The sequence below is a fragment of the Scomber scombrus genome, unplaced genomic scaffold (assembly GCF_963691925.1).
Source record: "Scomber scombrus unplaced genomic scaffold, fScoSco1.1 SCAFFOLD_338, whole genome shotgun sequence".
Lineage (NCBI taxonomy): Eukaryota > Metazoa > Chordata > Actinopteri > Scombriformes > Scombridae > Scomber > Scomber scombrus.
The window spans coordinates 6,841-29,018 of record NW_026910270.1 but is presented as its reverse complement, the minus strand read 5'-3'; the positions used below and the strand labels follow the sequence as shown (position 1 = coordinate 29,018).

The 22,178-nt window shown below is 42.7% G+C and overlaps 1 protein-coding gene across 1 annotated transcript; it reads right to left on the bottom strand.

Annotated features, from left to right (window-relative positions):
• Nucleotides 1–18,546: 18,546 nt before the first annotated feature.
• LOC133976839 (tripartite motif-containing protein 16-like) lies at nt 18,547–20,220 on the bottom strand. The gene has a single exon (XM_062415036.1). It carries the CDS (start codon nt 20,218–20,220, stop codon nt 18,547–18,549), a length of 1,674 nt encoding a protein of 557 aa, XP_062271020.1.
• Nucleotides 20,221–22,178: the final 1,958 nt, after the last annotated feature.

The window sequence follows — 22,178 nt, the reverse complement described above, 5'->3', positions numbered from 1 at the left end:
TTCTTAAAATATTTACGTGAAATCACTCTGGATCCAAACACAGTAAACATACAGCTGTTATTATCTGAAGGGAACAGAAAAGCAGAATATACAGAACAACGACAGTCTTATTCTAGTCACACAGACAGATTCACTGATTATCTTCAGGTCCTGAGTAGAGAGAGTCTGACTGGACGTTGTTACTGGGAAGTGGAGTGGAGAGGATGGGGAGTTTATGTAGCAGTCGCATACGAGAATATCAGCAGAGCAGGACGTGAATCTGAATTTGGACGTAATGACAAATCTTGGTCTTTACGTTGTTTCTTTAACAGGTATGAATTTTGGTTCAACAACATTAAAACTCTCGTCTCAGGTCCTGTTTCCTCCAGAGTCGGAGTGTACCTGGATCACAGAGCAGGTATTCTGTCCTTCTACAGCGTCTCTGAAACCATGACTCTCCTCCACAGAGTCCAGACCACATTCACTCAGCCTCTCTATGCTGGACTTGGGCTTCATCTTTTCTTTGGAGCTGAATCCACAGCTGAGTTGTGTGAAGTGAAATAGTCAGAAGTCATTTCAGACTTCATGTGTCAGATGTTGTAATTCTTCATGTTTTTGTCTCCATGTTTCTGAGCTGCTCAGAGATCAGCTGACATGCTAATAGTGATATTCAACACTTTATTAACTTTATGTACGTGTTGTTGATATTTTCGTTTACTTTAAATGTGACTTTTTCCTGTGTGTTTTTATCCATGGAGGCTCTCACTGCTCATCACCATGTTTTTAACCTTCACTGACATTTCTTCAGATGAAAATGTGAACTTCTCTTTGTTCTAAATGTTCGTTTCATGTTTGTATTGATGTATTTGTGTCTGTTGTTTCTTAAACAGAGAAAACAGCAGAACTTCCTTCATCACAGATATTTTGTTCTCATCACTTTGTAAATTCATAAAGAAATGTTCCATCAAACTGTAATGATCATGATAATAATCATTAATGATGTTCTTGTACATAGCTGACATTCTGGGTTAAACTAACTGACTGTGTGGATGAAGTCAATCTGAACATGAAATCATTGATCACACTTTATTGATTGGATGTGTGAACAATCTGAAGCTTCAATAATCAATAAAGATGATTTTTATCAACAGTGATCAAAGTGTTTTCTTCTCATTCAAAGCTTGTGGAGAAAATGTGAAACTACAATGTTTATTAGAGGCAGTTTTCCTCCAGAAACACCACAAAGTTCACATAATAATACTGCAGTACTTTTACTGTAATACTGCATACTACATTACTCATAATACTGCAGTACTTTTACTTGTAATAGAGTATTTGTACATTGCAATATTATTACTTTTCTTGCAGTATTATCTGAGTACTTCTTCCAGTACTGCTGCTGACAGTTTTCTACAGAGGATCATGTGACTGTCAAAGGTCGACATTTATCAGCAGAGTTTCTGGATAAGATGAACTTTGGTTCTATTTGCTTGTATTTCAAACACAAACAACATGATTAAAATATGATACCTGTTGCAGGTTTTATTTCATATTGATACAGTATTAAAGCTTTACTGAGACAATGATCAATAAAGCTTTAAACACAACAAGCTCCACTCTGGTGTCAGATTTCATTGTTTTCTCCCTTTAAATCTACAGTTTGTAAATGGGTGTAACCAACATGTGACGCAGCACAGAGCTGTCAGGCTGCATTCAGCAGAATCACGTGTTCAGATCTGTTCAAACCTGTTTCACCTGTCAGATCAGAACTCAAACTTATAAAACTTATCAGGAAGTGAAGCGCAGACAGTCGTTGCCTCTGAGAGCTGAAATGGCGCAGAAAGATCAGCTGGACCGAGAATCCTTCTCTTGTTCGATCTGTCTGGATCTACTGAAGGATCCGGTGACTACTTCCTGTGGACACAGCTACTGTATGAGCTGTATTAAAGGATTCTGGGATGGAGAGGATCAGATGAGGATCTACAGCTGCCCTCAGTGCAGAGAGGCCTTCACACCGAGGCCTGTTCTGAAGAAAAACACCATGTTAGCAGCTTTAGTTAGTTAGTAAAATGAAATAAAACACAATAAAATATACACTTAACAAAACTAATACAAACTAAAATAAAATAAAATAAATACAATATAAAATCTACCTAATGTGTAATTTATAAATACCATTAAAATAAACAATACAATAAAATGACATAAACTATAAAAGTTTCAGCATGCCTCGACTCGACTCGAAGTTTAGTAACAGGAAGTGAAACTCAGACAGTACTTTAACTACATCAAGCTCATAATACTTATGACCAATGCTGTATATATGTACATTTACTACAGTTTGAGGTACTTGTACTTTACTGTAGTACAGTTTGAGGTACTTGTACTTTACTGCAGTACAGTTTGAGGTACTTGTACTTTACTGCAGTACAGTTTGAGGTACTTGTACTTTACTGTAGTACAGTTTGAGGTACTTGTACTTTACCGTAGTACAGTTTGAGGTACTTGTACTTTACCGTAGTACAGTTTGAGGTACTTGTACTTTACCGTAGTACAGTTTGAGGTACTTGTACTTTACCGTAGTACAGTTTGAGGTACTTGTACCTTACCGTAGTACAGTTTAAGGTACTTGTACTTTACTGTAGTACAGTTTGAGGTACTTGTACTTTACTGCAGTACAGTTTGAGGTACTTGTACTTTACTGTAGTACAGTTTGAGGTACTTGTACTTTAACTGTAGTATTTCCATGTGATGCTACTTTCTACATCTCAGAGGGAAATATTGTACTTTCTACTCCACTACATTTATTTGACAGCTTTAGTTACTTTTCAGATGCAGATTTGACACAATGGATAATATAACAAGCTTTATAAATACAACACATTGTTAAAGATGAAACCAGTGGTTAACTACAACCTTTTTGTCCTGTAACTGCTGTGTGTAGTCGTCGTTGCAGTTTCACCAAATGAATCCATTGTTTGAGGCCCAAAAAGGTAAAAACTGTCCAAATTCTGACCAAAACGGAAACGTTTAGAGAGAATGAATGAATGAAACTTTGTGTGACAGAACGTTTGTTTGTTTTTCTTCTTTCTTTTCACGGCTCATTTAATATCAGTCACAGCAGCCGATTCTCTGCAAAAACAAGAACTTTTACTATCATACTCTGAGCGAATTTCGCTGCTTAATGGTGTGTTGTGTCTTTCTGTAGTGTGTGAACTTTTGCTGTAATCAATCAATCAATCAATCAATCAATCAAATAGTTGGTAACGCTAAAAGGGAAAACTGAAAACTGACTGCAGAAGAAGAACCAGCTGATTGTTTTTTTTCACATTTGGAGGAATTTTTGGGAGAAGTTGTTTCGTTCTGACGTCTTCGGTCCAGAAATGTTTGAGTCACAGCTAAAGAAACAGAGAGAGGAGGGAGGTAAAGGCCAGCGCTGATGTATGATCCTATAATGAGCTGAACAATTGGCTGCTGACGGAGACGAGGAATATGTTCAGCACACACACACACACACACACACACACACACACACACACACACACACCCTGTCCCCGGTGTGTGATCCATTGTGTGTGTGCTGAGTGAGTGTGAAGGTTCGGTCCTAAACACAGCGGCCGATAGATCAGACGGAGCTGAAGTTTGACTCCAAACATTCGGCGGGATCAGCCGGAGGTCGACGCCTCTCCCGCGCTCTCAACGTTACACCGTCAACAATACGAGCCGCAGAAGAAGAAAAAGAAGAAGAAGAAGAAGAAGAGCGATTACCAACAGACAGACAACTGTGTCTCATTTGGATCTGATGATTAAAGTTCATCAGTAAATATTAAGACCGATCCATCAGCGGCAGGGTTCAGGATCTGTGTGACAACTACAACACACATGTGGAGAGAGAATCTGATGTTCAACAGCGAACACACACACACACACACACACACACACACACACACACACACACACACACACACACACACAGGGAAAAAAACCTGCTCCCAGCCAGCTGTGCGGCAAATATTCACATCCTTTAACAACGAATGTTAACCCTCCTGTTGTCCTCGAGTCAAGGAAGGAAGGGAAGAAGAAGGAAGGAAGGAAGGAGGGAGGGAAGGAAAGAAGGACAGAGGAAAGAAGGAAGGGAGAAAGGAAGGAAGGACAGAAGGAAAGAAGGAAGGACAGAAGGAAGGAAGGAAGGGAGGAATGGAGGAAGGAAGGAAGGAGGGAAGGAAAGAAGAAGGAAGGAGGGAAGGAAAGAAGGAGGGAGGGAGGGAGGAAAGAAGGAATGAAAGGAGGGAGGAAGGGAGGAGAGAAAAGAAAAGAACGAAGGGAGGAAGGAAAGACAGAGGAAAGAAGGAAGGAAGGAAGGTGGGAGGGAGGGAGGGAGGGAGGGAGGGAGAAAGGAAAAGAGGAAGGAAGGAAAGAAAGACAGAGGAAAGAAGGAAGGGGGAAGGTAGGGGGAGGAAAGAAATAAAGAAGGTGGGAGGGAGGAAAGAAGGAAGGGAGCAGGGTAAGGAAGGAAGGAAGGAAATAAGGAGGGAGGGAGGAAGGAAGGACAGAAGGAAGGAAGAAAAGGGGATGGAGAGAGGAAAGAAGGAAGGGAGGAAAGAGAGAGGAAGGAAAGAAAGAGAGAAGGAGGGAGGGAGGACAGACGGAAGTAAGGAATGAAGGAAAGAAGGAACCGTCAAAATAGACGGGGTCAATTTGACCCGGGAGGACGACAGGAAGCTTAAAAACATAATCGGTTAATATATAACATGCAACGGTGCAAATCAATAAATCTTTATTGGCTTTCTTTTATAGACGTTATACAGCAGCATTCATTCATTCAGGTTAATGTCAGTCAAAGTGCTTCACAGATGATTGACAAGCTGATAATAAGACAGAACGAGTGACAACATAAAGAAGAGGAACAAAAACACAGCAAAACATTACAAAGAATAATAAGGAAAGAAAATAGGAAGGAAGGAAGAAAGGAAGGAAGGGAGGGAGGAAGGAAGGAAGGAAGGAAGGAAGGAAGGAGGGAAAGGAAGGAAGGAAGGGAGGAAGGGAGGATTGAAGGAAGGAAGGAAGGAAGGACAAATGGAGGGAAGGAAGGAAAGTAGGAAAATAGGAAAGAAGGAAGGAAGGAAGGACGGACAGAACGAAGGAAGGAAGGAAGGAAGGAAGGAAGGAAGGAAGGAAGGAAGGAAGGAAGGAAGGAAGGAAGGAAGGACAGATGAAGGGAACATTTACCCTAACAGATGAAAACATTGGTTAGAAAATTAGAAAAGTCATCAAATGTAATAAGTTACATTACTTTGATGAAGTCATTGAAATCGTTACATTACTTATTACATTTTAAACAGAGTAACTAGTAATCTGTAATCTATTACATTTCCACAGTATAACTCTTCCCACCGGCTCCTGAACGCACCATGTTTGGTCTGAGCTGAGTGAAGTTTTCAGGCACAGCTGCTGTCTGTTTCCATGTTTCCATGTTTCAGTGTTTAAATGCAAATTTCAAACAAATCCCCCCCCCCCTGTGTGTGTGTGTGTGTGTGTGTGTGTGTGTGTGTGTGTGTGTGTGTGTGTGTGTGTGTGTGTGTGTGTGTGTGTGTGTGTAAAATGTAAATCAGCGACTTCTGCGATGTGAATGTTCTCGAGCGGATGTGAAAACTCGACACGATGAGAGACGTCCGTTAACAAAGTGGCGGCTCTGTTTCCCACCCGGCAGATATCACGCGTTCTTTCTCTTCTTCTGTCTCAGCTTTCTGTGTCTGTGTTTTAATGCCCTGTTGCATCATGGGAAATTACTTTAGTGTTACTGTTTTACTGCAAATATCCCACACAGGCTGCCACTACTATTTAACACCTGCTCTTGTTTATTTATGCAGTAATTAGCATTTTAACCTTTGTGTCGTCCTCACGGGTCAAATTGACCCCGTCAGCTTTTACTGTTTCTTCTTTGCTTCTTTCCTTCCTTCCTTCCCTCCTTCCTTCCTTCCTTCCCTCCTTTGTTCCTTTCCTTCTTCCCTTCCTACCTTCCTCCCTCCTTTTCTTTCTTCCTTCCCTCCTTCCTTCCTTCCATCTTTCCTTCCTTCCTCCTTCCTTTCCTTCCTTCCATCCTTCCTCCCTTCCTCCTTTCCTTTCCTCCCTTCCTTCCTCCCTCCCTCCCTCCCTCCTTTTCTTCCTTCCCTCCTTCCTTCATTCCTTCCATCCTTCCATCTTTCCTTCCTGCCTTCCTTCCATCTTTCCTTCTTTCCTTCCTTCCTTCCTTCCTTCCTTCCTTCCTTCCTTTCTTCCATCCTTCAATCTTTCCTTCCTTCCTTCCTTCCTTCCACCCTTCCTTCCATCCTTCCTTCCTTCCTTGACTCAAGGACAACATGAGGGTTAATGTAAATTTGATGTGAGTATTTCAGTGGTATCATGTGTTTATGTTGTTTGTGAGCCCCTAACCTGAGACACAGTTCAGTCATGTGATAGACGATCATGTTTTGTAACATCTTGAGCTGTTCAGTAAACTTATAAAATAGTAAACACACGTTAAAAAGAATCGTGATAAGATCGTGGAGCCTGAAAAATCCTGATATTATATTTTTGCCATATCGCCCTCCACTAGCACTACATAGTAAATAGGGAGTGATTTCGGACACAGCCCTAAAAGTACCTTAAACTGCTGCACAGTACTTTATATCTACAGTAGTATTTGGAGGTTTTGAAGACTCTAAAAGCTTGTTTTGGCCTGATTTCTGTGTTCAGATCTGCAGAAATGAATCACACCAACCAGACAGGCAGGAAATCACACTGAGACTCATTAGATCTCAGTAAAGAATCACGACTTCCACTGCAGAACAACTCTCTATTCTGTCACTGTGCACACATACACACACACACACACACATACACACATATATATATATATATATCTCCAAAACATATCCACTTAACTCACCCTGACAGCCCTCCCCCTCCTCAGGTCCCCGCTGCTGTTGCTATTGTCCTAATACTCACAAGCCAATTTCAGCAAACCCAGTTAACAGCCTGCAGAAGTTAGACGAGCTGATAGACTGACAGCTCTCTGACAAAAGGCACACAGGAGAAATCCCCCCGCTGCTAATATCTGCTGTCAGCCCCGGCCGCATCTAAAACGCCGCTAATGCATCTCCGCTCCGCCGCCGTGCCCCCGCTGTCCCCCCAACCTCGCTCGCTGCAGCCGACAGACGGTAGAAGAGAGTGATATGAATACTCGCTAACGTAACAATGCTTAAAAAAAAGAGAAAAAAATCCTCTTTTCTAATGGCGCCGGCAAATAGCGAAACATATTTTGTGTGACAAAAGGAAGCTCCTGAGCGAGGGGGGGGAGGTGGGGGATGGGGGGGATGTTCAATCTTCCCAGGTGTCACTGCCTTCACACAGGAGAGGAAATGGGTGCCAGACAGAGAGATATCAAACCCCAGAAGTGCATCCTAAGTAGGCGTCATGTAGCAGAGAGCTGAGTGATAGTGATAGCAGCATGATGATGATGATGATGATGATGATGATGATGATAGTGCTGCTATTTGATTTTGATGGGACGCCGTTTTGTCCCAAACAGTTTGTGTCGCCGCTCTCAGTGTTTGGCGGCGTCACTAAGAGCAAAGCTTGGAAAACAAAAGGGGTGTTTTATTGTGGCGGGGTGGCAGCGGAGGAAGGGAGCACCGCCATTTTGTTTGTTTTTTCAGTTTAACGTCACGTTTTACCAGGCGGGGAGCTCCGGTCCTCTGAAATGAGGCCAACGTGGAAGTAACTTAAAACTGCATTCTATCAAAAGGCCACCAGGGGGCGACCGTTTTGGTGTCAAAAGGACTTCCGTCTCTATACAAGTCAATGGAGAATTCACCAACTTCTCACTTGATTTCTAACCTCAGTAAACGTTTTCAAAATGTGTTTATGGTCTCAATCGCTAGTTTAAAGCCTTCTTCAATGCAGTATGATGTTCATTTGGGACATTTTGGTCTCCCTGATTTTATATGTGACGATAAAGCAGGGTATGCATTAGGGCGTGGCTACGTCGTGATTGACAGGTTGATTGGTTCACAGGTTCAGGAGGGCGCCTCATGCTCCTCCTGATGCCCATATAAGTAGAATCCATGTTTTTATTTTTCCCAGCATGCACCTGAAATTTTCAAGATGGCGCTGCTCAGATCCGATACTATTGGCCTCCGAGCAGCAGTCCACAAACCAATGGGTGACGTCACGGATGTTACGTCCATTATATATACAGTTTATGCGTTTAACTGACTAAATTGTGTTCGGTTTGTTCAGAACACTCAGCCGACGCCTCAACGGCCACAGAGGATCACGCCAAGGTGTGTAGTACACCCACCGATCCACTAGAGGGCAGCGGTCAGAGTCACAATTTTGACTCCAGTAGGCGTGAAAAGTACAACGCGAGTCTCCTAAACATCAACAACTTCATCTAGCAGCTGTAGTTGTTTGACGTGGAGAAGATGACGTCAATATATGGGTCAAAATATTTCAACACAGGTGGAAAAACTCCATTGTGTCTCTGTCTCCTCGTCTCCATAGTAACAGCCGGTTAATATCTGCCCTTCAAACTTAGTATTTATAGACGCAGTTACAGTCAGCAACATAATATGTGTGCTAAATAACATATTTGCATTTTCTCCTCCTGTAAAAACGCCCCATATTACATTCATTACGGTAAACGTACTAAATGGACGGTGTGTATTATCTCAGTGCGCTGCGTTTGTAGATCAGTTTGCACTTTTTTTGCAGGTGATGTCAAGTTTGCACACGTTTTTAAACATGCAAACCTTTAGTAGATCAGGCTCATAGTGCTGCATGTTTCCATACTTCAGTGTGAACGCACTTATGCAAATTATGATCTTTACCTAAACCTAACCTAAAGCTTACACAGCGCTGTCACATCATACATCATCCTTATTGTTTAACAGTGATGTGACAGCTTTGCAAAGCAGATGCTGATTACCGCTGATAGTGACGCCAGATTAGAAAACGCTGCGAGACGAAGTGAAACATGAAACTGACACAGTGACCAGCTTCAGCGTGATATCAGATTACACAGAGACAAACTATCAAATAAGGGTTGGCAAGATGAGAAATCCAGAAATCAGTTAAAATTAGTTTTAAAAGCAGCATCAGGTTTGTTAAAATGTACATTTAGTATTTTTGTTGGTTTTATATCATTTGAAATGACATTTGCACCATTTTTTACCAAAAGTAAGACTGAATGCTCCTGAAAATGTCAAATGGTGTAACCACAAAATAATGATACATATTACATATTTTATCACCTACAGTGTATTTAAGTGGACTTATACTAATAATGACTTCATTTAAAACATGTAAATGTTTCCTGATCTCCATGGTTACCAGAGTAAATGTAATATTTAGAACAATTGTATTCCATTAGCTTTATTTAATATAAAGTTATAATGTAAGATCATGCCAAACTAGTTGATATGGTGTTTTATTGACAATTTACTGTTTTTAAGCAAGTTGAATTATTTGGTACAAAGTTTTTATGGTTACACCACTTAGACATTTTTGCCATAATCCTCTAATATATAATCTCTAAATGGATTAAAAGCAGAAATGTGATGCTGGGTCCACAAAAAAAGAATGTGTGCAAGTTATTCATACGTTTATTTTATCATTTTAACCCTTTAAATTTAAACTAAACCACATCAATCAATAACAACAGGTGTACTTACAGAGTCGTGTCAAAACTTCATTCTCACACTTGGACAAAAGCTTTCCCGTAACTTTCCTGCCTTGAAATGTGAGAAGCTACTTATAGTCTAGTTCACAGATGATCTGATGCAATTCACACATGTCGGGATTTCATGCTACCGACGCTGTTCAAACATTCATTCAGCGGTTCTGTCAGGCTGTGACAAGCTGCATGCCTCCACGCTATTGGAGCAGAACCGATGACATCACTTAAAATAACAGCACTAAGCTCTTCTCTGCCATCATGTCCTTTATTATTATTATTATTATTACATTATTCCATCAGTATGCACTCTTCAGGATGTTGATGGCTTTTAAAGTTAATGCCGTCACTACATGAGATAACGTTAGTAGTATCACCTGCCGGCGGTCGACACGCACCTTTTCTTCTTGCTCCTCCTCTCCAGACTCTTTCCTCCTCTTCTTCTTCTTTATTTGGAGGACTGTTAATCTTATCGCAGTGCCCCATACTGAAAATGTTACGATTTAAGTGGAAAATTAAGGTGCACATTTCAAATTATTCACATTTTTCCCTGTATTACTCTACTAGTCTTTACCAGGCGGGGAGCTCCGGTCGGTTAAGTAACTTAAAACTGCATTCTATCAAAAGGCCACCAGGGGGCGACCGTTTTGGTGTCAAAAGGACTTCCGTCTCTATACAAGTCAATGGAGAATTCACCAACTTCTCACTTGATTTCTAACCTCAGTAAACGTTTTCAAAATGTGTTTATGGTCTCAATCGCTAGTTTAAAGCCTTCTTCAATGCAGTATGATGTTCATTTGGGACATTTTGGCCTCCCTGATTTTATATGTGACGATAAAGCAGGGTATGCATTAGGGCGTGGCTACGTCGTGATTGACAGGTTGATTGGTTCACAGGTTCAGGAGGGCGCCTCATGCTCCTCCTGATGCCCATATAAGTAGAATCCCTGTTTTTATTTTTCCCAGCATGCACCTGAAACTTTCAAGATGGCGCTGCTCAGATCCGAAACTATTGGCCTCCGAGCAGCAGTCCACAAACCAATGGGTGACGTCACGGATGTTACGTCCATTTCTTATATACAGTCTATGGTATATACTTATCTTTTTATATAAATTACATTTTAATTGAAATGCTGCTTCTTTTGTTTTTGGCGTTGTGCTTAATTAGTGTGTCATGTTTAAACTGTGCGGTGCAAACTTGGTTTTCCTGCATGTTTTGGACATCGAGAGCAGAAGATTCAGTTCATGGTGTTTTTATAATATCTGAGCCACATAAAGTCCCTCAGCCACTACTAACAGAAACACTGATTTCTTGCCTTCTTCTGATTTTGAGCTCCCTCCTTCGTTCTTCAACATGAAATAAAACTTTTAAAACATCGGCAAACTTGCAGGTTACACACATGGTCACCATGGTCGTAGTCTGGAGCTCTGAGCGGCTGCATCGATATTTTTGACCAAATGTGTTCAAACATTTTGCAGCTTCAGCCTCGAGATGTTTTATTCTTCCTGTCTCTGACCTTTTCCGCTCCACTTTTATCCATTTGTACAGACTCGTGTTATTTTCAAGTCAACCTCCACTCTGTCTGTCTCGATCTCTGACATTACACGGACGGATGCATCCACTTCAACACTTGAAAAGGGGGGGGGGGCGAGCACCTGCACCTCCTGCACCTACCTTACAGTACAGGTAGCCTATTGACAATGTGTAACCCCCAATCAGATGAGCTGTTCCAACTTCAAGTTATCAATGAGGCCATTTTTTTTTTTACCACAGTGCTGCTGGCCCTGGAAACCAAACTGCAAATAACAAAAGCTAAATGTTTTTCCCACATATGTGATATTTTAATTTGGTCTTTTTTAGATCTTTATAGAGCTGTCTGACTGATTTTCTTTGTATTACATTGTGGGATAATGTTGTACATCAACAGCACAAAAATTAGGTTTTAGTCTTCATACATACACATATACACATATTTCCTTATGTACGCATGAGTATGTATCCCTAAAATGAACAAGGTTCTTATACATAATGAAATATATATAATAATATTTATGGAAAGTAAAGGAAAGAAAAGGGATACTAAATGCTTCACTATGTTCACCAGCTAGTCCACAGATAACTGTGTCTGTAGTTTGGTGGCTTGGTGACTTTTTTCAGCTTTTTCTCTGAACATGATGCTATGAAACTGCTGAGAGGCTTTACGGAGCTTTATAGTAGAGTTTCAGCTCAGTGAAAGAGAAGATATGTTACTTTAAGCTGCAGGGTCACTGATAATTCTCTGTTAAAATATATATTACAGCAGCAGTGAGGAGAAGTAGTCCTGCCTGTCTGCCCTGCATCTGTACTGCAGCATCATCACCAAAGCAGTAACCACGGTAACCGCCTCCCATCCTGCATCTGCTGTACAACCTCAGTTACCTACCTGCAGACCTACCTGTGCTTTAATGTGTTGGAGCAGATGCACACACACACCAGCTGGTTAGTGTGTGTGTGTGTGTGTGTGTGTGTGTGTGTGTGTGTGTGTGTGTGTGTGTGTGTGTGTGTGTGTGTGTGTGTGTGTGTGTGTGTGTGTCATAGCCCGGGAGCCTTTCCTTTGTTTAGTTGAAATGACAGCAACAGCTTCTCCCTGTCTACTGTTGTAGGATGTCAAACGCACACACACATGTACACACACGCAAACAAACACAATTACACACACACACACACACACACACACACACACACACACACACACACACATACAGAGATACACACAAATCCAGATACACACTAATAATGAGGGAGTCGAAAGAGAGAGTGAAAGTCAGACAACATAGTCTTCACCAAACACACACATTTGTGCTTGTGTTGTACTGTGTGTGTGTGTGTGTGTGTGTGTGCGTGTGTGTGTGTCTAAATGAGGGTTTCGCCCCTGCCTGCCTTCCTGCCCCCCCCCCTCCCCACACACACCCACACACACACCCTCAACCCTTCCTCCCACCCTCCACCCCTCATCCCTTCAGTTGCCTGCCGTCGGCCTGGAGACAGTTACCATGGAAACCGAGGACTTCGATGATGGAGGGGAGAGAGCGAGTGACAGCAGGAGTTGATTGGCAGAAGGAGACATTCTCTCTCTCTCTCTCTCTCTCTCTATCTCTCTCTCTCTCTCTCTCCTGCTGTTTAATAATCTCCATTTACTGCTGAGATAGATTGATCTGGCAGATGAAAACAGCAGATCTACCTCTCTGTCTATATTTCTCTCTCTCTCTCTTGTCTTTCTCCCCGTTTGTCTTCATCAATCTCTCACTGTCTTTTTCTTTTAAATCAAATCAAATCAAATCATCCTCATTGATACGAATGTAGATGTCAGATTATTACATTACATATTTGCCCCAGTTGTGTGTGTGTGTGTGTGTGTGTGTGTGTGTGTGTGTGTGTGTGTGTGTGTGTGTGTGTTGTACAGTGAATGAATGAATGCTTGTATAAGAAAACATAAAAATAGATCAATAATTACAAGAATACAGACATTTTAACCCTTACATACTGTTTTCAGGGTCGAATTTGACCTGTTTTTATATGTGAGAACTGTAAAAACACCATATACACATTTCTTTTAGCTGGACTTTTCTTAATGTGACACATGGTATACAAAAATGGAAATAAAATGCATCTTTTTTATATGTGTTTGTGCAGATGAAACACATTTTTATACATGCAAACCTGCAAATTTGACGTGTTTATTTTAAGAAATTAAAAAATCAGCATCAAATGTGTCCAAATGTGCTCCTGGACCATAAAATAGTGATTGTGAATGTCTTTTAATTAATTACTGACTGATGGGTAATTTATGAATGTGAATTGGTCTATGGAAACTAATTATGAGTTAGAATATGAACAGTATGTGAGGGTTAATCAAAAATCAGAGATACAAGGCCCTATTTTTTCACATTTTTGGGGCCACAGAGCGAGGAGAGGTGGAGTTGAAGCTTAGTTCACTTATACTCTGTAATATTTTGTCACTTTATTTGGTGAAAGCACACATCCATAAACCCCTTCACTCATGTTCTGCTCATATTTCCACTTCCATGTCTGACTCTCATTCAAAAGGCCTCAACATCCCTTCATCATTACTTCATTTTAACAAATCATTCTAGTCTCAATCTCTAAATACAGGCCCTCTAATAAGTGTGTTAGTGGTCATTTTGTGAAATTATTGCACCAGTATTAATAAGATTTGAATACTTATAGTAGCTTTTTGATGATCTGCTGTGTGTAGGTGTTGATTGACAGCTGTGATTGACAGTCGGCTCACCTGCTGCTCTCCGCGGCGCTGGGGGAATCACGCTGAGTCGAAGTATTGTCACACAATATTTCACAAAGTTTAATGTTTATTTGATTATGAAAAGCGGTTCTACTACTGTTTTGTATTGTTAGTCATATTTCTAGAGAGGAGTTAAGGCTTTTCTTTTTGGGCGGGAGTCAGCCGGAGCAATGAGCTGTGGAGCTGCTGATTGACTCTGACACAGATTGAAACCGAGATTTTATTAGAGATTAAATACACACACACACACACACACACAGAGCAAAAGTGTGTGGTGTGTGTGTGTTTAGTTTCCCAATGCATCATTGGAAAGAAACCACAGAGAAGAAAGGAAGGATGAGCAATGGACGACGAGAGAGAACAAGAAAAGACAAGCTCACGGGAGGGGGGGGGGGGGGGGGGGCGGCGATGTGTGAAAATTCACGCGCACACACACACACAGAAAGACACACACATACACATATAAACAACAGTGGCAAGATTTAATACGCCGTTGAGGGTATTGAGGGTGTGGAGGTGTGATTTGGGGGCGGAGGGGAGGAGTGGGAAACGCCGCTGCTGCCTCCGGTGTATTGGATCATCAACCACATCCCAAGACACACACACACACACACACACACACACACACAAACACACACACACACACGTTTATTAGGTGGAGCAGGTACAGCTGGGACTTGGATTTAAAGACAACACCACCTGGCCTGATGGTAGTCTGACAGTGATTAACACAAAGACACAGATGCGTTTACACAATGATTCAACCAAATACAGAGATCACTCAACACCTTCCTCTTCTTCTTCTTCTGCTTCTTCTTCTTCTTCCTCTTCTTCTTGTTCTTCTGCAACAGCACAGAAGGCGTTTTGTTGTTCTCCAGCTCGTGTTTTTATATGTTCAATTTGTGAAAGTAAATGTGATAGTATAGGATATTTAGTGAGATACTATTTTTATTTTTAGATTCTCTTTGCATCAAGATTCAAGCATTAAGTGATGGAGGACAAAATCCACTGTCCTCCTTCTGTAGAAACGTGTTTAAATCTTTATTGATCATTGTACCAGTAAAGCTTTAATACTGTATCAATATGAAATAAAACCTGCAACAGATTTCATATTTTAATCATGTTGTTTGTGTTTGAAATACAAGCAAATAAAACCAAAGTTCATTTTATCCAGAAACTCTGCTGATAAATTTTTACCTTTGACAGTCACATGATCCTCTGTAGAAACTGTCAGCAGCAGTACTGGAAGAAGTACTCTGATACTTTCCTGCAGTAAAAGTATTAATACTCCATCCAACCATCCATTTTCTGCCGCTCATCCGGGTCGGGTCGCGGGGGGCAGCAGCCTAAGCAGGGAAGCCCAGACTTCCCTCTCCCCAGCCACTTCCATCCACGTCCAGCTCTTCCCGGGGGATCCCGAGGCGTTCCCAGGCCAGCCGAGGGACACGATTTCTCCAGCGTGTCCTGGGTCTTCCCCAGGATCTCCTACCGGTGGGACGTGCCCTGAACACCTCGCCAGGGAGGCGTCCGGGAGGTATCCTAACTAGATGCCCGAGCCACCTCATCTGGCTCTTCTCAACGCGGAGGAGCAGCGGGTCTACTTTGAGTTCCTCCCGGATGACCGAGCCTCTCACCCTATCTCTAAGGGAGAGCCCAGCCACATGTGGACGAAGCTCATTTTGGCCGTTTGTACCCGCGATCTGGTTCTTTTGGTCAGTACCCAAAGCTCATGACCATAGGTGAGGGTAGGAACGAAGATCGACTGGTAAATCGAGAGCCTTGCCTTTCGGCTCAGCTCCCTCTTCACCACAACGGATCTGTGCAGAGTCCGCATTACTGCAGACGCCGCACCGATCTGCCTGTCGATCTCCCGCTCCATCCTTCCCTCACTCGTGAACAAGACCTCGAGGTACTTGAACTCCTCCACTTGGGGCAGGATCTCATCCCCGACCTAGAGAGTGCACTCCACCCTTTTCCGGCTGAGGACCATGGACTCGGATTTGGAGGTGCTGATTCTCATCCCGGCTGCTTCACTCGACGGCGAACTGATCCAGTGAGAGTTGGAGGTCACGGTCTGATGGAGCCAACAGGACCACATCATCTGCAAAAAGCAGTGACCCAAACCTGAGGTCACCAAACCGAAACACCTCAACGCCCTGGCTGCACCTAGAAATCCTGTCCATAAAGATTATGAACAGGATCGGTGACTAAGGGCAGCCCTGGCGGAGTCCAACCCTCACTGGAAACAAGTCCGACTTACTACCGGCTATGCGGACCAAGCTCTGACACCGGTCGTACAGGGAAAGGGTGGCCCGTATCAGGGGGTCCTATACCCCGTACTCCCGGAGAACCCCCCACAGGACTCCCCGAGGGACACGGTTGAATGCCTTCTCCAAGTCCACAAAACACATGTGGACTGGTTGGGCAAACTCCCATGCACCCTCAAGGATCCTGCAGAGGGCGTAGAGCTGGTCCACAGTTCCACGACCCGGACGAAAACCACATTTCTCCTCCTGAATCCGAGGTTCGACTATCCGACGGACCCTCCTCTCCAGTACCCCCGAATAGACCTTACCAGGGAGGCTGAGGAGTGTTATCCCCCTATAGTTGGAAAACTATAGGGGGATAGTTTCTCTCTTTCTTAAAAAGAGGGACCACCACCCCAGTCTGCCAATCCAGAGGCACTGCCCCCGATGTCCACGCGATGCTGCAGAGTCGTGTCAACCATGACAGCCCAACAACATCCAGGGCGGATCTCATCCACCCCCGGGGCCCTGCCACCGAGGAGCTTTTTGATCACATCGGTGACCTCAGCCCCAGAGATACGAGAGCCCACACCCGGGCCCTGTTTCCTTACTGGAAGGCGTGTCAGTGGGATTGAGGAGGTCTTCGAAGTTTTCCTTCCACCGATCCACAACGTCCTGAATCGATGTCAGCAGCGCGTCGTCCCCACTGTACACAGTGTTGACGGTGCACTGCTTCCCCCTCCTGAGACGCCGGATGGGTGTCCAGAACCTCTTCGAAGCCGTCCGAAGTCGTTCTCCATGGCCTCACCGAACTCCTCCCATGTCCGGGTTTTTGCCTCAGCAACCGCCGCAGCTGCACTCCGCTTGGCCTGTCGGTCAGGATCCGTCCCCCCACCAGAAGGCGGAGGGATGCTACCCTCTCATCCACCTTGGTAAATTCCAACATACAGGCACCAAGCCGGGGGGCAATAAGTATTGCCACTCCTGCCCGGCACCTCTCACCAGTGGCAACTCCAGAGTGGAAGAGAGCCCAACCCCTCTCGAGAAGACTGATTCCGGAGCCTTTGTTATGTGTCGAGGTGAGACAGACTATATCTAGCCTGAACTTCTCAACCTCGAGCACCAGCTCAGACTCCTTCCCCACCAGAGAATTGACATTCCACGTCCCTAGAGCTAGCTTCTGCAGCTGAGGATCGGACCGCCAAGGCCCCTGCCTTCGGCTGCCGCCCAGCTCACACTGCACCGGACCCCTTTGGACCCTCCTACGGGTGGTGAGCACAAAGGAAGGGGGTCACACATTGCCTCTTCGGGCTGTGCCCGGCCGGGCCCCATGTGTGCAGGTCCGGCCACCAGGCCCTCGACATCGAGCCCCACCCCCAGGCCTGGCTCCAGGGGGGGGGGCCCGGTGACCCGCGTCCGGGCAGGGGAAACGAGGGACAATATTTATTGTTCATTATTATTCAGTATTATAAGTGATGTAGTATGCAGTATTACAGCAAAAGTACTGCAGTATTATGAGTGATGTAGTATGCAGTATTACAGCAAAAGTACTGCAGTATTATGAGTGATGTAGTATGCAGTATTACAGTAAAAGTACTGCAGTATTATGAGTGATGTAGTATGCAGTATTATGAGTGATGTAGTATGCAGTATTACAGTAAAAGTACTGCAGTATTATGAGTGATGTAGTATGTAGTATTACAGTAAAAGTACTGCAGTATTGTGAGTAATGTAGTATGTAGTATTACAGTAAAAGTACTGCAGTATTATTATGTGAACTTTGTGGTGTTTCAGGAGGAAAACTGCCTCTAATAAACTCTCATTGTAGTTTCACATTTTCTCCACAGGCTTTGAATGAGAAGAAAACACTTTGATCACTGTTGATAAAAATCATCTTTATTGATTATTGAAGCTTCAGATTGTTCACACATCCAATCAGTAAAGTGTGATCAATGATTTCATGTTCAGATTGACTTCATCCACACAGTCAGTTAGTTTAACCCAGAATGTCAGCTATGTACAAGAACATCATTAATGATTATTATCATGATCATTACAGTTTGATTGAACATTTCTTTATGAATTTACAAAGTGATGAGAACAAAATATCTGTGATGAAGGAAGTTCTGCTGTTTTCTCTGTTTAAGAAACAACAGACACAAATACATCAATACAAACATGAAACGAACATTTAGAACAAAGAGAAGTTTTAGCATGACTGCTGATCTCTGCGCAGCTCAGAAACATGGAGACAAAAACATGAAGAATTACAACATCTGACACATGAAGTCTGAAATGACTTCTGTCTATTTCACTTTACACAACTCAGCTGTGGATAAAGGATAAACCCAAAGTCCAGCATAGAGAGGCTGAGTGAATGTGGTCTGGACTCTGCGGAGGAGAGTCATGGTTTCAGAGACGCTGTAGAAGGACAGAATACCTGCTCTGTGATCCAGGTACACTCCGACTCTGTAGGAAACAGGACCTGAGACGGGAGTTTTGATGTTATTGAAGAAAAATTCATAACTGTCAGTATAACAATATAAAGACCAAGATTTGTCATTACGTCCAAATAGAGATTCACTTCCTGCTCTGCTGATATTCTTGTATGTGACTGCTACACGAACTCCTCCCCATATTCCTCTTCTCCACTCAACCTCCCAGTAACAACGTCCAGTCAGACTCTCTCTACTCAGGACCTGACACTGATTAGTGAATCTGTCTGTGTGACTAGAATAAGACTGTGGATTTGTCCATTCTACTTTTCTGTTCCCTTCAGATAATAATAGATGTGTGTTTACTGTGTTTGGATCCAGAGTGATTTCACATGAATATCTTAAGAACTCAGCTTTGGTCTTGGGCTCTGGTTCTGGTTCTGACAGTAAAACCTTCACTTCAGTCTCTGTCAGAGAGATGTTTGTCCATGTGTCCCTCAGGATGTCCTGTAGTTTATCTCTGAGCTCTGACATAGCTGCTGTCACATCCTCAAAGTATCTCAGAGGACGGATATTGATGCTGGATGAGTCCGTAGGTTCACTGAGTTGTGACACTGAGGGGTAGTTGTGTAGAAACTGGTTGTGATCCTCTGTGTGTGAGAGCTGCTTCAGTTCAGCGTCTTTCCTCTTCAGCTCAGTGATCTCCTGCTGCAGCTTCTCCTGAAGCTCTTTGACTCGTCTCGATTCAGTTTGCTGCTGGGATCTGATCTGCTGCTTCACATCAGAGCTTCTTTCCTGGAGGAGACTGATCAGCTGAGTGAAGATCTTCTCACTGTCCTCCACTGCTTTATTAGCAGAGGGACTGACCGCCTTCAACTCCTGTTGAAGCAGCTTCACATCTTTCTCTCTGTCCTGGATTCTCTGCTGGATGTTTAGTCGACTCATCTCGAGCTCTCTCTGCCTCTCAGTCCTTTCTGCTGCAGCTGGGACTGTGTCGTGGCCTTTATGATCCTCCATAGTGCACAGATAACAGATACACTTCTTATCTGTACGGCAGAATATCTTCATCACCTCATCATGACGAGAGCAGATGTTCTCCTGGAGCTTCTCCGAGGGCTCCACCAGCTTGTGTTTCTTTAATTTGGTTGATTCAAAGTGAGACTGGAGGTGATTCTCACAGTAAGAGATCAGACACGTCAGACAGGACTTGAAGGCTTTCAGCTTCCTCCCAGTGCAGACATCACAGGCCACATCTTCAGGTCCAGCATAGCAGTGATCAGCAGGAGCAGCTTGGAGTCCAGTCATCTTCAGCTGCTCCACTAAAGCTGCTAACATGGTGTTTTTCTTAAGGACAGGCCTCGGTCTGAAGGCCTGTCTGCACTGAGGGCATCTGTAGATCTTCCTCTGACCCTCTCCATCCCAGTGTGACTTAATACAGCTCATACAGTAGCTGTGTCCACAGGAAGTAGTCACCGGATCCTTCAGTAGATCCAGACAGATCGAACAAGAGATTGTTTCTCGGTCCAGCTGATCTTTCTGCGCCATTTCAGCTCTCAGAGGCAACGACTGTCTGAGCTTCACTTCCTGATAAGTTTAATAGGTTTGAACTTTGATCTGAACAACATGTGATTCAGTCATAAATGCAGCCTGACAGCTCTGTGCTGCGTCACATGTTGGTTACACCCATTTACAAACTGTAGATTTAAAGGGAGGGAACAATGAACTCTGATCCCAGAGTGGAGCTTGTTGTGTTTAAAGCTATATTGATCATTTAATCAGTAAAGCTTTAATACTGTATCAATGTGAAATAAAACCTGCAGCAGATTTTATATTTTAATCATGTTGTTTATGTTTGAAATACAAGCAAATAAAACCAAAGTTCATCTTATCCAGAAACGCTGCTGATAAATGTCGACCTTTGACAGTCACATGATCCTCTGTAGAAACTGTCAGCAGCAGTACTGGAAGAAGTACTCAAGTACTACACTTTACTGCAAGAAAAGTAATAATATTGCAATGTACAAATACTATATTACAAGTAAAAGTACTGCAGTATTATGAGTGATGTAGTATGCAGTATTACAGTAAAAGTACTGCAGTATTATGAGTGATGTAGTATGCAGCATTACAGTAAAAGAACACAAGCTTTGAATGAGAAGAAAACACTTTGATCACTGTTGATAAAAATCATCTTTATTGATTATTGAAGCTTCAGATTGTTCACACATCCAATCAGTAAAGTGTGATCAATGATTTCATGTTCAGATTGACTTCATCCACACAGTCAGTTAGTTTAACCCAGAATGTCAGCTATGTACAAGAACATCATTAATGATTATTATCATGATCATTACAGTTTGATTGAACATTTCTTTATGAATTTACAAAGTGATGAGAACAAAATATCTGTGATGAAGGAAGTTCTGCTGTTTTCTCGGTTTAAGAAACAACAGACACAAATACATCAATACAAACATGAAACTAACATTTAGAACAAAGAGAAGTTCACATTTTCATCTGAAGAAATGTCAGTGAAGGTTAAAAACATGGTGATGAGCAGTGAGAGCCTACATGGATAAAAACACACAGGAAAAAGTCACATTTAAAGTAAACGAAAATATCAACAACACGTACATAAAGTAAAATTAAGTGTTGAATATCACTATTAGCATGTCAGCTGATATCTGAGCAGCTCAGAAACATGGAGACAAAAACATGAAGAATTACAATATCTGACACATGAAGTCTGAAATGACTTCTGTCTATTTCACTTTACACAACTCAGCTGTGGATCTATAACCAACATTAAGTCCAGCATAGAGAGGCTGAGTGAATGTGGTCTGGACTCTGTGGAGGAGAGTCATGGTTTCAGAGACGCTGTAGAAGGACAGAATACCTGATCCAGGTACACTCCGACTCTGGAGGAACCAGGACCTGAGACGTGAGTTTTAATGTTGTTGAACCAAAATTCATACCTGTTAAAGAAACAACGTAAAGACCAAGATTTGTCAATACGTCCAAATAGAGATTCACTTCCTGCTCTGCTGACAGTGAGTCTGTCTGTGTGACTAGAATAAGACTGTTGTTGATTCGTCCATTACTTAGTCTTTTTATTGATATTTTGACAAACAGAAACAACCATCATATAGTTTATTATTATTATAAGCTGCTATTTGGTCTGTTTTGTGTGTTTTTAACCAAGCAGAATAATAATAAACACACAAACAGCCTCATTTAAACATCATCATGTGTGTTTCTCTTCACTCTGAATCACAACCGTTTCAGCCGTTAGCCGCTAGCCGTTAGCTTCACGGCTAGCACTGGCCTCTTTATTAGCTCGCCTGTTTGTTTATTTTAATTCTCTTTATAAACCTTTTGAGCACCGAAACCTTGTTTTTAATGTGGGCATGAAGTCAGAGGTTTGGTAAAGCAGAAGTGAATCCAGCTGACTGTCCGTTAATCTCTTGTTTGTTTGAAGCAATTTTGGGTTTGTCATGCTAGCA

What these genes read in the sequence shown, in the direction of transcription:
- LOC133976839 (XM_062415036.1), bottom strand. Translation starts at nt 20,220, where the DNA reads ATGGCGCAGAAAGATCAGCTGGACCGAGAAACAATCTCTTGTTCGATC.